Below are 14,316 nucleotides of genomic sequence, written 5' to 3' on the forward strand. Positions count from 1 at the left end.
TTTCACAGTCATCAACATATCTTAAAAAAGTTAAATGAAAACCAAAACAAGTCTTTTAAGGGCCGATTATTAATAGCCAAGGGAGCCGAACTGTTTTTTTCTTGAGTAAATCAAGCGCTCCAAAATGTCAAAATCACAGCTATTTCAAAATTAAATGTATCTTTTTTTATTCTAATCAAAAACAAAATGTGGCAAGTGTTCATAGGTTCATCAGAATCTGTTTTGAAGTTAATAAAAAATATAAATACTGTTCCCTGAAGTTAATGGTTTTAATTTAATCTATGATGGGCCATCAAATTTTTAAAAGGTCCATGCTGGTATTCATTGATATGCCAAATATTAGCGCAGATCATTCAGCCCAACCGATAATTGTCTTACCCTAAAATTGACATCAAAAGAAGAACCTATTAACAGCCATCAGATTTTTGAAAAAGGACAAAAGCACAAAATTTGGCCTGGCTTCTTACTACTGTATACTGGATTACATACAGTAGATTACATAATGTTGTGTATTCAGTACAGTTTCTTAAAATTAAATTATAGCTAAATGCAGATGTTCTTTGCTACTACTTGAAATCTTAAGTATAATACCTTAATAAAAAGAAATATTTATTACAGATAAGACTTCAAACATAATAACTAATGTGTACTTTCATAAGAGCAAAACATAAATAATTAAATAACAGCAGCTCTAGCACCTCAAGCTAAAAATAAAATTTAAAAAATGACCAATTGAAACTCCAAAGGTTCTAGTACTAGTTATAAACTTGTGTTGTCCTGATGTCTCAACTTTAACAGCAACACAGGTGGCATTTGTACAAAGATGTGCTTCCCCCTCAGTCTGTCTGTGCGCATATGTGTGGGGGAGGGAGTTTAAAGAGAGTGAAATGAAAAACCCTTGGTCAGCTGTTTCTGAACACTGACAGAAGCGAGCAGAAAAGGGGAAATTGCGCAGATGAACAAACAGAAACAATCACACATTTAGATCACTTCCCTATCTCTATGTAATAATAATAGTCATCGAAGTACACAAATTCAGTTGCAACATTCTAATAAGGATTTGTTTACAATTAGTGACCTGGAAGTTAGCGTCTTTAGCCAGTCACTGAAATTATATCCACGTAAAATCGACGGCGCTATTATACCCCAGTGCTCTCTCTCATAATTATAGGGTTACATTGCAGTAATGCAGGGATATTAAAACTGGCGGCCCTGTATTTATTTTACAGACATGAGTCAACTGTTAACAGTTCAGTGCTCCAGCTCTGAAACATTTAGTGAATCTGTAGGCTTGACGTTGGATTTGAGTGGTTTTAGCTTGCGCTAGCTGCTTCAATTTATTTCTTTGGCTGACGGAAATCTTGAATCCTTCAACTTTTTGTTTTTTACTTGAGGGAAGAATGTTGTTACTCAAGCACAGTTTAGTGAGTTCACTATTTGAACACCCCATTCTTCACTAGCCAATTCATTAGCCATTTCGCAAGTGATTTATGCAATGATTTTGGAATACTTAACCAGAGGAGTCGCATCAGTAAATGTTCCTTTTCAGCACTTTACCTGTCACTTGTCATGAACGGTTTCCAGATTTCTAGTGCTTCTTGTATTTTGCAATACAACATGTGGGCATTAACGCAAAAATATTAGCAATAGCATCAGCAGCCAATGTGACAAGGCAAGAGCAAGATTTTAATGATATGCTGTGATAACACACTTTTTTCTCTGAAGTGCATTAGACCTGCAACTCATCATTGATGTCAATAAGTAATTATTCTGACGATTGTTCTGGTGATTAATCGATTCGTCATATTACAACTATGTATATAGGGAGAGTTAGCTTCCGCTCACCACACGATCGCACTGTGTGTTGTAAAATGCCCACAATAATAAGTTGATATGTGAAATTAGACTTTACCTCTGACAGACAAGCATAAGTAAAGTGTCTGAAATGTGTTTAACCCTTTATTGGCCACAGCGGCCACTTTCGGCCAATAGTCTAATCAAAAACGGCCTATATTAGGCACTCGTTTTTCTATTTTTAAGTCTAAACAGGCAAGAATTTTCAGGATTTTACAGAAATGTGGGGATATGTTAGAATTTAAGCAATGGCTGTAACAGAAGTTTTTGGCCGTTTTGGCTGTATAGACTATTGGCCGAAAATGGCTGCTGTGCCCAGGAAAGGGTTAATAAAATTTTGCCTTCCTTTCTTCCCCATGCCTAGCTATCTCCATAGAATGGAGGCTGAACAAGCATGTATCTCTTTTTGAGCACAAACCTCATTTTCTTGAACAACACACAAGATAACAGTGCGCCAGAGTGTGGTGAGAGGTCACTAACTCTCCACGAGTCTCCGCAGCCCATAGCCCGGTAACATCACAATAGGCCTATTTTTTTTATTTATTTTTTCCTGAGTAAAGATTGTTTGTAGAGATCTTATTTTGATTCAACACAATGATAACGAACCTGCTTTCATAGGGATAGATTCTTTAGAGATATAAAGAATATTTGGTCGGGCAAATATGCACAAATTTCTGTCTTTGAATGATTAATCGATTACCAAAACTTGATTATTTTGATTATCGATTACTTGTTGATTAGTTGATTAATTATTGCCCCTCTAAAGTCCATGTGATATCTTCTTTCAGACGGGTAATTGTCATTGTGTCTTTACTTAAAAGCTTGGCAGATAAAAATTTGATTAGGGAACTGTCAGGTTATTAAAACCATTATCTTTTAATTTATGTGTACTTGTTTTGGTTTGTCTCTGTTTACATACAATAGTGATGTGTTGGGAAGCAGATTAAAAAGCAGCTTAACCTTCACCTCTGCTTTTTTTGGCAGCCAGCAAACCCTCGCTCTCCCATGAACTCAACCGAGCCAAACCACACACACACACACACACACTCACTGCACACATGGGTAATCCACAAACGCATGCGCAGACACACATTTTTTAAGCAGACAACACAATGGAAAGTGCCTTTTTCATTGATTTCCTTCCTTTGCTGAATCCAGATTGTTTCCGAGTGGCCACACCAAAGCTGTTTGCAGGATGTGGCAACCGACTTTGTGACTGTTAAAAAAAAAAAAAATACAAAACACCTCATTCATGAAAAATAAAGACAGTAGGAACAATGTATCTATCAAAATGATTTGCCATGACCCCTCTGCAGCTCACGCAGTACACCCAAAAGAGACATCGACACAAACACACACACTCGGATGATGCTGGGTTAAAAATGGTAACTAGGGCAGTTTCGGACTAGTATGTTCTTTGTGGTGGAGGCAGTTTGCAGCAGTCTTCCTGCGACACACCCTTGATGCAGTGGGGGAAGCTGGAGGGGGATGGGGGCTCTCGAGTAACTTAGCTCATACACTGATATTCAAAAATGCATCCAAATCATATGCTTTTAATATCTTGGTCTGTTACTGCATCACAAAAGCCAACCTGCTTTTCCTCTTTAGTTTCTATTTGGTTTATCATGTTCCATATTTTCTGAGTAAGGAATGACTACACGCTACTGATGTCTGGGTTTGGCTCAGCCGCTGAATGCCAAAAGGAATTTAAAGCATCTAATGGTAAAATAAATGTGTACTAACCGAGTAATCCAGGAGATGGGGCTGCAGAGTTGTTTTGAGTTTTAGCTGTCTTGTTTTTGACACCCTATTCGATGAAAAAAAATAATGCTAATAATTTTACCGTTTCTTTTTTTATTGAAAGTCTTTTTGGTTACATGATCTAATGTGACAATCATGACAATAGTTGCAGCGCGCTCAGTTTAAAGCTGTTCTCGCATGGCTGTAAAGATGGTTTGGAATTTGACAGCAGATGTGCTCCCTTGCATTGCCCTGCAGGAACAACTTGACCCACACCCTGCTTTGAATGACAATGAGTGTCCTATTTCGGCAAGGTAGCTTGTGTGAGGTTAACTGAGAGCCTTCACAGGTTGAAAAACATGTCAGGAAGAGAGGAAGGATGGTGACCAGATAAATACAGGCAGTAGCTGAGCAACAAAGTAAAACAGCCAACTGGCACTGTGGATAATCTGGCATTATATTTGGAACATAACAACGTGACTCAGCATCTATCTATCTATCTATCTATCTATCTATCTATCTATCTATCTATCTATCTATCTATCTATCTATCTATCTATCTATCTATCTATCTATCTATCTATCTATCTATCTATCTATCTATCTATCTATCTATCTATCTATCTATCTATCTATCTATCTATCTATCTATCTATCTATCTATCTATCTATCTATCTCTATCTATCTATCTATCTATCTATCTATCTATCTATCTATCTATCTATATCTCTATCTATCTCTTCCTTAGTTATATATTTTAGCTAGTTATAGATTAAAGTTTGCTAGCTATCTAGGCATTGTAACAAGAAAATGAACAGTAATTTAACAGGTGGAAGAGGGACAAGTTTTCGGTGAATGGAACATGCGCACCATATTTAACAAAATGAAGTCGTACTGCTGGCTGGATTTTGTTGAGAAATACGAGTATGTCAACATGACTGCAGACTAGCAACAGCCAGTCCACCAAATATAAACACAGATGAAGTAATACAGATGGTACAGGTTTGTTAGCTTGTTTGCTAGCTTAGCCAGTGTTAGGTGACTTGTTCCTGTCACAATTTCTGATTCTGAATGCCCATATCCTGTACATGGCATTGTATAGATGTATTACTGCCTGGAGGAGTTATGCCAAAGATGAGTTTTTTAATGTTTTTTTTTTTGAGGATGTAGACTTTAGATAATCATTTTGTTATTCATATAGCATTTCAAAACGTGAAGCAGAATCAGTGCCTCTGCTGGTTATAGTCAATAAATGAACTTTATTTTGTTTCAATAAGTAAAAAGCAATGTTTTATTTTGGCTAATTTACTGTACTAGATAATGCCAAAATCCCCACCGGGCAGTTTCCCTGTAGCCAGTCCCGCTTTGAGGACAAGTAGCATAGAAAATTGATGAATGGCATTGCGAAATGTGGAATCCATGGCGGAAAATAAATGTTACCACCATGTACTGGACAGTATCACATGGACACAGGCCTTCCCTCTGTGTATTCTTGTTTGCATGCAACCTTTGATGCACGAATACCTCTGACTGATAATATATTTTTTTTGTCTCTTCTATTTACAGCCATGGCGGAGTTAGACTTGAGTCTGAGCGACGCTCTGGTGGACAGTGCTCCGCAGCAGGGTCAGGAAAGCCGGGTGGAGAGGGATTTTGTGGCTCAGTTGGAGGCGGAGACCTACGACGATCAAATCGGGGAGACTGTCGGCAAGACGGACTACATCCCCCTGCTGGACAACGATGACCCCAATGCAGGTGAGTCAACCTGTCTTGTTTAATTGGATACAAAGCTTACATGTATGACTTGTGAAAGAGAAATACAATAAACTCCTGTTTGTTGCGCTAATGGAGTAGCATAGATGTTAGTGTTATTTAAAATCTTCAGAAAACCGTTACTTTAGTATGCATGGAATAGTAACACATACAAACAGAGCATTTCAACTATTTTTATTTTTTGAGGGTCGTCATTTGTATGTTTTTGAAACATACAAATACTGTACAGTGGTATGGCCATGTTCCATTTTAACAATTATGCTTAATGTCTTCACAAGCAACTTCATGTTAAATGTTTTTTATTTTCGTTTCGCATTTCCGTTCATGTTCAGGATTTAAATTTCCTTTATTCATCTCTTATTCTCTTATTCTTATTCAGCTTTCTCTCCTTTGACATCACTGATGCATGATGTTCATTGCTTGTTATTCATATTTTGGTTGATATTTACCAGTAGGAACTGCATCATAGTTTTTTTTTTTTTCTCTTTTTGTATAATCCAGCAAACAATTTTCCTAAACAGTGGGCCTCATCTGTTCCCTTTAAAACCCTGAGCATGCATAAGCATGATGTTTTGTTTTATGTAATATTGTATGAACCGCAGATGCCCTTAAATGACGGATGGTATCAGGCACTGCTGGACCCTAGCTGCCATTCTGCATCTGCTTGGATGTCATTCAGCCACTGGGCGTAGCGTCTGAGGATAAACAGACTGCCGGCCACCGCTTTGAATATACTATCTTACTGGTGAAATTTATATACTATAAAGTTGTGTCCCCACATTCTGCAATTATAATCCAGATGGTTGCAGGGCAAGTTTTGACCCAGCAGTGTTTTTTTTTTAATGTTGGGCTAAATTGGTAGCTTCTACTCTAGTTAAGGGGTTCGGTTTTGATTTATGTAGGTTTGATCATATATGAACATACAATTGCACAGCTTTAAGTCAAGTGGTTTGATGGACAAATTAGTCTGTGTATCTTTGGCTGTTGCCTGGGGTATTTTGGGGATTTCCTGTGGTGTGAGCTGTTGATTTACAAAATGGTAATGTATTTTTTTCAGTCTTTTTTTTTCATTTCATCTTCTTGTATTGGTTTGCTGATTTCAACCTGTAAAAAGTGGAATTGAAAAATATGGTATGCACATGTAACAAAAGTCAGATGTAAGACATTGAAAAATATTTCAATTGGTTGTTGAGTATCAAGTTTTCTAGTTTATTATTTAAAGTAACATAGATTAAACCTAACTTCTCCAACACAAGTTTTAGGGACTTAGCCATGTGATATAAAGTGTTTGTGCCAAATGTAATTTGCTTTATTGACATCTATTTCAGTGACGTTGATAATATCATGACTATAAAGGTTTGTTTTTCAGGTGCGACTAAATTTCATATATTTATCCTCAGTTTACTATTATCTTTGCTAGTATAGTCTCTTCCACAATTCAGTTAAAATTGAATTGAAATTTTTGACATAGCTGTCCGTGGCAGTGATTGAGTTAAAACTAATCATGCGTTTTCAATTGTTGTTGCTGAGTGGTAAACTTCCTAAAAAGACCGGCGACTGACTGCATGTGTGGATAGCATCGCATTTAATTCCAAGCTCTAATTAAATATGAATAGATGTTGCGAGGTAGATAGCGGCTATCAAATAAACCAAGTGACAGTTAAACCGGCGATGACTCAGCTCTCAGGGCTGTTGTGGCTCCTCAGACATTCGGGTCAGACAGTCAGACTGTGTGCGGGGCACTGGCCAGTGACAGCCAGCTACGGGACAGGCTGTGGGTGGTGTTGCCGGTGATCAGCTCTGGCACGCTTTGCACATTTGGACAAACGCAGACATGCTGACATGCAGTGCCAAACAGCAGGGTGAGGCAGTCTGCTTGTTATTGTCCTCTGTCTGCAAGCAGGTTGACTGTTGAAAGGAGCCTTTTCTTTTTTCTTTAAATCGCAGTTGTTGTTCTTTCAGGCAGATTGTACAGATTGTCGTTAAAATACTCGAGCATTTTTGGCTGAACTTCAATGAAGAACGTTTTTTCTCAAACATGTTCACCCTAACAATTTTCATATCATAAATGAATAGGCACTTTAATAATGAAAAAAAAACAATTATTGAATCTCAACAAGTACTGTACTGCCTTTGGCTTTAACTAGGGACACATTTGAGAGTGATTATGTTGAAATATGTGAAATTGCCTCTCAATCTGGGTAAATTGAACGACTCACTGAGTATTATTTTCAATCAAGCTGCTAACAACATATGTGTGATTATGTAATGTCACTCTTGATGGCTTGACCAGCACTCAACGACCCAAGCAATAAGAAGCCAATTTTCCATCAGCCTGATTCATATTTATTGTGAATCATATTGCCTCATAATTTGCTATACTTAGTCACCAGTGTTGACATTAGTCGGAGAAGCTTAGACCTCATGTTGGGCCACCTGTCCTCGTTTGCATTTATTTCCCAATTAATGTGGTATTTCAGCTTGAGACCTGTTTAACTCGTTCTGAGATGCATGAAAGACAAATCTCATGCTGTGGCCTGGCAGCTTTTCGCAGTCACACAGCATCTTGCTCATGCAATGGTACCATCTTATATGTTGGTCCTGCTTACCTTTGATTGGTTCATGTGGTATTACTGTAGTTGTGCCCAGTGACTGTTATAATGTACCCTTTTAATGAGACACGGTTTCAGGGTCAGTGGTTACTCTTTATTGCCAGGCTCAGTCATATTTCTGTTTATTACTAGGTGTTGGGATTTTTCTCACTCTCTCTTTGACATCATCCAGCCACTCGGAATTGGATGGATGGGATAATAATGTGTTTGCTTGTCTCTGTGCTTGCGTGTATGTGTATTTGTGCACACTCAGGTACAGCACTGGAAAATGGAGAACAGCAAGCTCAGGGCGTGCAAAAGCCTGGTAAGATAGATCCCGCGCTTCCCTCCGCCACCAGTCAAAATGTTGCAGTCACTCCATCTGCAAATGCCAATTATGGCCATAGCCTGTCTTTAATATCTTTTATTTCCCTTTATTTGAGTTTATATCTTGTCATTGTGTTTGATGTGTGAATGGAGGCAAGGAAACCAAAATGCAAGAAAAGCTTGGATGAAAACATTCCCGTTAATTTTTTTTACCCTGGAATTTTTTTCAAAAATACAACGTGAGAGCCAATTTTTCGTGTTGACAAGTGTTTTTTTTTCTTCCATTTTTTAAAAAATCGTAGATATTTAACTGGTAAGAGTGAAGTCCTTTAGCTTTTTTAATGCAATAACAGCATTGATAGTAGGGTTTTATGCATTTGTTTGATATGTTCATCAGTCTCAGAATATTTGAAAGGAATGTCCGTTTGGTTCAAATTCTGGTTTTGGCAAACACATGACTAATCAGAACACTCGTGACTACTCCCTTTGCGCCTTGCAGCTTCGCATTGCGCCCACTTTATGCATGGTTTAACAAATTAGAATTAATAAGACACAACATTTTTACATTACTGCTTACACTTGAGTCCCTAAGAGCCTGTGTGCGGATATACTATATACAGTCATAACCTGAATAAACTCTGAGCCATGTTGGCATTAAACATTGGTAAATAAATCACGACGAACTTTTGAGCTAAGCTAATTTTTGGTTCTAGAACCTCCTTGCTTATTCACAGTCTGCGTTTTGGTACAAAAAGCTCCTGGGTGCCTCAGTAGGGATAAATGTCGCTGACAGTGTTGTGCATGTTAAGTCGCCTGCTTGTCGTCTCTCGCTGCTTTGCATGGCATGATGGAATGGGCAGCTTGTGTCGCCATGGTTACCCAGCTGTATAGGCGCATGTGTCATACTAGCGTTTGAAAGTCATTATTCAGAATTGCCGATTCCCCAGATTGCGTGTGATCATTCCAGGTTATTTATTTATTTATTATTTATTATCATCATTATTATATTTTAATGGTGCTCCAATAGTTTAAAGATATGGCATCTGGTCTTTGAGGCTCATTGAACAAATCCCCAGGGATGGTTGTTAGTGAGTTGGAGAAATGAGAGCGAATGCGAGCAGAGCAAGTACAGGTGTGCATGTATTTATGCATGTTGAGATTTGTGTCATTGCTGAATAACTGACAAATAGGCAAAATATTGCAATGAAAGCAAACATTCATGAAATAAGTGATTTACTCTATGGATATATACACCTATTTTGTTTTGTTTTGTTTTATTGACTGAATTTGCGAAACCTGACTAATTGCTTTCTTTCCTTTTCCCCTTGTATTCCTTCTTACCCCACTCTCACATTCATTTTCCTTTTTTTAATTTATCCTGCTTTCATGTTCTATTTTTTATTACTTCAATTATTCTTTTGACTGCTGCCATTTGAATTTTTTTTTTTTATGTTGCTTCCGAAATCCTCCCCCACCCTCTCTCTACAATCCCTAATGCTTCAGAGGACTAGATCCCGCCTTCATCGCCACACTGACTGCCCATCAACTGTTTCTGCTTCGAAGCACCTATTTCCCTCTGCAACGTTTACGCAAACACTAATCCTATTCTTTCAACATCTTCCTTGATTCAGCAGTGGAGAAACGTTTGAGTCACAAGATCGCTCATCGCATACGTATGAAACTATACAGTAGGATTTGATTTTGCTATTATGTGCAAATTTGATTTGGCACAAATTGACAAATTTAATTCGCGCCTTGTGGGAAAAGGATATGCAAATTAAGTGTGCAATGCTATTCATCAAACAATTTTCGGATTAATCTGTGACTTGATTATAACATTTTAATTTCCGCTCTTTTATTCAAAAACAGGTCATTATTTCCAATTGATCGTACAGAAAATGCCTAACAAGAATGAATAAAATATACTTAAGAGATTATGTTGTTTACCAACTATTTGTTGATTGCTCATCACAGCTCCTATCACAAAATATCATCAGCTGAGAAATGTATTCTTCTCAAAGTGTACCTGTTTTCCAGAGGGTAAATATGATTAATCAAGAAAAACAACATCCAAACATTTTTTTTTTATTTCAATGTTTATTTTGAAGCATGCTTATTATAGCTGTGGAAACCTATTTGCCCAGACATCATGCACAGTCATACTTGCCAGCAGGGGGTGGAAACAAGACAAGGTGAAGTTGATTGCGGGTCTTTGCTGTACTTTCTCCCAATCAATGCAGTTTTCTTTTTTTTCTTAGAAACTCATTCAAATTGAGTTTTTCTTGATAAAACATTTATAGTTCCCCTTCTCAGCACCGCAGGTACACTTTACATACTTACAATAAGGAGTTATGTAGTTGTCTCTTCTCCTAGCAATTCGAATTTAATAACTTGAAATTTGAAAAAAAAAAGTTACTAAAATATCACCGCCAAGATTACCAGGAGGAAAAAAAATGATCATTGTTGTGGTAATGTAATGGAGACAAACTATTAACACTTTCATGTCCACACTTTAGTTTTGTAGCCCTTTATACGTCTTTGCCAATAGCTTGCTAGCTGCTAGCCCTCACTTTTTGGGATGTTACTAATTCACACACACTTTAGAGTAGCTGTTAGACTTCAGCACACAATGTTCCTCTAAATAACATGCTGGAAATGTGTGTTTCCTTGGATGTTTAGAATTCAGTCAGTCTGATTTGAAGCCCAATTTGTTTTTTGGGGGGTCTGTGGAGTCCTTGCCCATTTTATTTCCTCCTTCTCCAGTGAAATGTTCTCTTGTCAGTTTCACTCTCATCACTGAAAAGCAGGACGGATAGTTGCAAATCGACACAGTCCAGACGTAATTTTAGCGCCTACTTGTATAATCCTTACTAAACTAACAACCTGAGTGAGCATTCTACCCCACACAGCATTTGTCCCCTGCTGCAATCAGCCCATTATAAATTTGTGACCAGTAGTGGGCAAAGACATGTCTGAAATTAACTCACCAATGCTGTGAGACTCATCTGTCAACATGGAGTCGCGAGGTTGTTTGGCATACGCGTGTGTATGTGGGTGTGTGTTGGACTGCGTGATTGTGTTTATAAATATCCCCACTGATTGATTATTTATACTTCTGTCAACATGTTTGTTTTATTATTAAATGTCTCCCTTGATGATAACCTTTCAGTTTATTGTTAGTTGCTTGAAGTTCTGGACTCCTTTGCACTAATCTAATTCCTCAACCAAATATTCTACTTTAAGATGCTGTTATTTGACAATCAGTAATTTGAAGAATGTCAAGAAGAGTTTCAGGGTTTTATTGTATTTTCAGTTTGTTTTCCTCAGTCACTTTGTCAATTATTTAGGAATTTTTCCCATTTCATTTGTTTGTTAATGTATCGAGTCAAATTTATTGCAATTGTTTGGCACTGGAAACTGGAAACAGTCTGGTTGATTTTAAACCATTTACTAACCTTACTAACTACAGTGACACTGAGGTTTCATTATAATATATTGCTAATTATTGAGTTTTAATAATGTTATAATAAGTTAATGGTCATTTCAGAGAATTCCAAGATCAAATAACAGATCTGTTAAAATGTTCTGGGGTTTTTTGTAGTCCAGAGCCATTGAGTTTACATTACATTCTTAAGCCCCTCCCCTCCTGAAGGGCAAATGTTTTCACCTGTTGACAAATGTAGCAAAATTTACCTTGACCTAATAGGGTCCCAAGCTAATTTTGAATTCCCTGGCCAAGAGAAAAGAATGAGCGAACGTCTCTTCAACATCTAGTGACCATTTGACGAAGATTTGCGACTTTGAACGAAACATTCGCTGGGATAGTTTTTTTTAGTTTTTTTTTTTTCACTCGCTCAAGCCCAAGGAACTTTCTTAACATGCAGTCAAACCAATGCAAACTTTTTTTTTGCAATATTAAGCTACTGTATATTGATTGGCTGTCCTGCTTCCAGTGCGATCCAATACCTTGAACATATCAACAGACGAGCCACGAAAGACGTTTACGTATAGTCAAGCACATTCCATCACTATGTTAATAGTACCAAGTCATGTAGATACCATTGTAATCCTCTTTTGTTTCATTTGGGTGTCTATCCCAGATTCTTGCTTTTGTATACTTACTTTTCTCTGCCCACATAACGTGCTAATAAACTAAAACCTAACACGCTCACCTTGTCTTTGGCGTCTTTCTTCTAACAATCCTACACTTACAATGTTGATCTAATATCTGACCTGCTTATTGTTTTCATTATTGAAGCCTATTTAGAATATGTTTGGTAATATTTCCATCTCAAACATTTATATCTTTGAATAAAGCTGAACTACTCCATTTCTGGATTTGGGATGAGTGTCATTTCACAAAGGAAAAGCTTAAGGATTACAATGTGCTACAGTGAAATGCTTTTCTGTTCTATCTTTAAATTTATCTTTGATTCCAAAAGTTTTATATGTGGTACCATTTACATTTAGAGACTGAAAGACTAAGATGCATGTGTAGTAATGTATTAGACACATATATGTGTACATTACACATGCAATGCTGTCATTGAAGTCACTTGCAGACGATGCTTCAATATTCCATGAGTAAATTTGAGAGCGAAGCTGATTGTTACCGAATATGAGGTCAATAATTTCCTGTTCTTCTTCTTCTTCTTGGCAAGCATACAAATTTTCTTCCTTGCCGCCATTGCAACACTGCATATGTCTGAAAGAAATGTCCATATAGAAAAGGGTGTCACAAACACTTTTCTGCCAACGCTTCAAGGGGAATATTTTTAGTGGAACTCTTTTTGAAGGTAGCTTACCCAACTTGGTCAACTTTTTCCCCAGCCTTGCATGTATACGGAAAGATAAATTATAGCATTTCTCTGTCCAAGCATTAACGCACACTAGACTGACAGACTGATGTGCAGAAAAAGGACGGATAGATTGGATTCAATCGCTATGTAACTTTTTGCTTTAGCACATCCTCTCTAAAGTTCTAAGCACCTTAAAGTCATTGGTACAAATTGCTGGATGAATCTTTCTTTTTTTTGTGGATCTTTAATCCCCAAGCTCAAGGGGGAAACCTAAAGCCGCCTTCTATTAGGCTGTCTCTCCTGACAGAATACTTTTCATCTGTTTGAGAATTTTATATGTGTGGATTTAAAGTGAAAAAGCCTGGCTTTCTTTGTGGCTCTGTCACAAAAATGTATACAGAATTGAATAGCTCTGATATGATTCAATGTGAAGCTTTAGATGGGTTTTCAGGAATGAGAATGTTTTTATTTTCAGCAAGATTATGAACCACATAATACTTTCATATAAGATTCTACATTCAGGAGATCTTAGCCTTTTTCAACTGTTATTGATAGGTATCATCAAAAATTACATTTCTGCTCCAAAACAGGAACCGTTCTCTGATTTTAGAGTTACTGAATATAATAGTGGTATTATAATAGGTTCCTATTTTCAAAGTTGGGTAACTTTAGCACTACTTGGGATATAATAGTATAGAAAACATTAGCGCAGTCAACCAACAATTAGTTGCTTTCTGCGCACCTGTTTGATTCATTTGTTGAACGGACATGTACTGACTATAATCCTTGCTTCTGAACAATAGTCACTTCTTAAAAGACTATCCATCATTTGTTGAAAAGCTTGGCGGCTTAAAATGCAAATTTGAGGGATCCAAATTGCTGGAATAAAAAATGCTAGAAGGTAGCTAGCTACAGTATAAGCTAGAGGATCGACTCTATATTCAGAAATGCAAATGCACTATTGTGAATTATTGAAGGGAGAATGACAAATTCTTAGAATTTCCAGACAAACCTCTGCCAGCAAGACATGCAACGCACAAACACTGAAGGGATGCTGTCATATCCAGTGCACCTTGCTTCTCGGGGAAAAGCGAGTTTTAATTCAAAGCACTGTGCTGCATTGTGATGTTTCAGGGCTGGAGGCAAACACACGCACATTATTTTGCTTTTTAGGAAACACATTGGGTATGACAAGATCGTACCCCAGCACGCATGGTGCTAGAGGCATGAT

The 14,316-nt window shown here is 37.4% G+C and overlaps 1 protein-coding gene across 6 annotated transcripts in view; it reads left to right on the forward strand.

Annotated features, from left to right (window-relative positions):
* LOC148407831 (uncharacterized) overlaps positions 1-14,316 on the forward strand; it is a 62,415-nt gene that overhangs the window by 11,573 nt on the left and 36,526 nt on the right. For all 6 annotated transcript variants that reach the window (XM_088401489.1, XM_088401490.1, XM_088401493.1 and 3 more), the window contains exon 2: positions 5,162-5,350. In XM_088401489.1, the coding sequence (XP_088257615.1) occupies positions 5,164-5,350 (187 nt within the window). In that variant the 5' untranslated portion in view covers positions 5,162-5,163. The remainder of the gene's footprint in view (positions 1-5,161; positions 5,351-14,316) is intronic.

Source organism: Hippichthys cyanospilos, chromosome 19, assembly GCF_059441005.1.
Source record: "Hippichthys cyanospilos isolate Australia breed blue-spotted pipefish chromosome 19, RoL_Hcya_1.0, whole genome shotgun sequence".
Taxonomy (NCBI): Eukaryota; Metazoa; Chordata; class Actinopteri; order Syngnathiformes; family Syngnathidae; genus Hippichthys; species Hippichthys cyanospilos.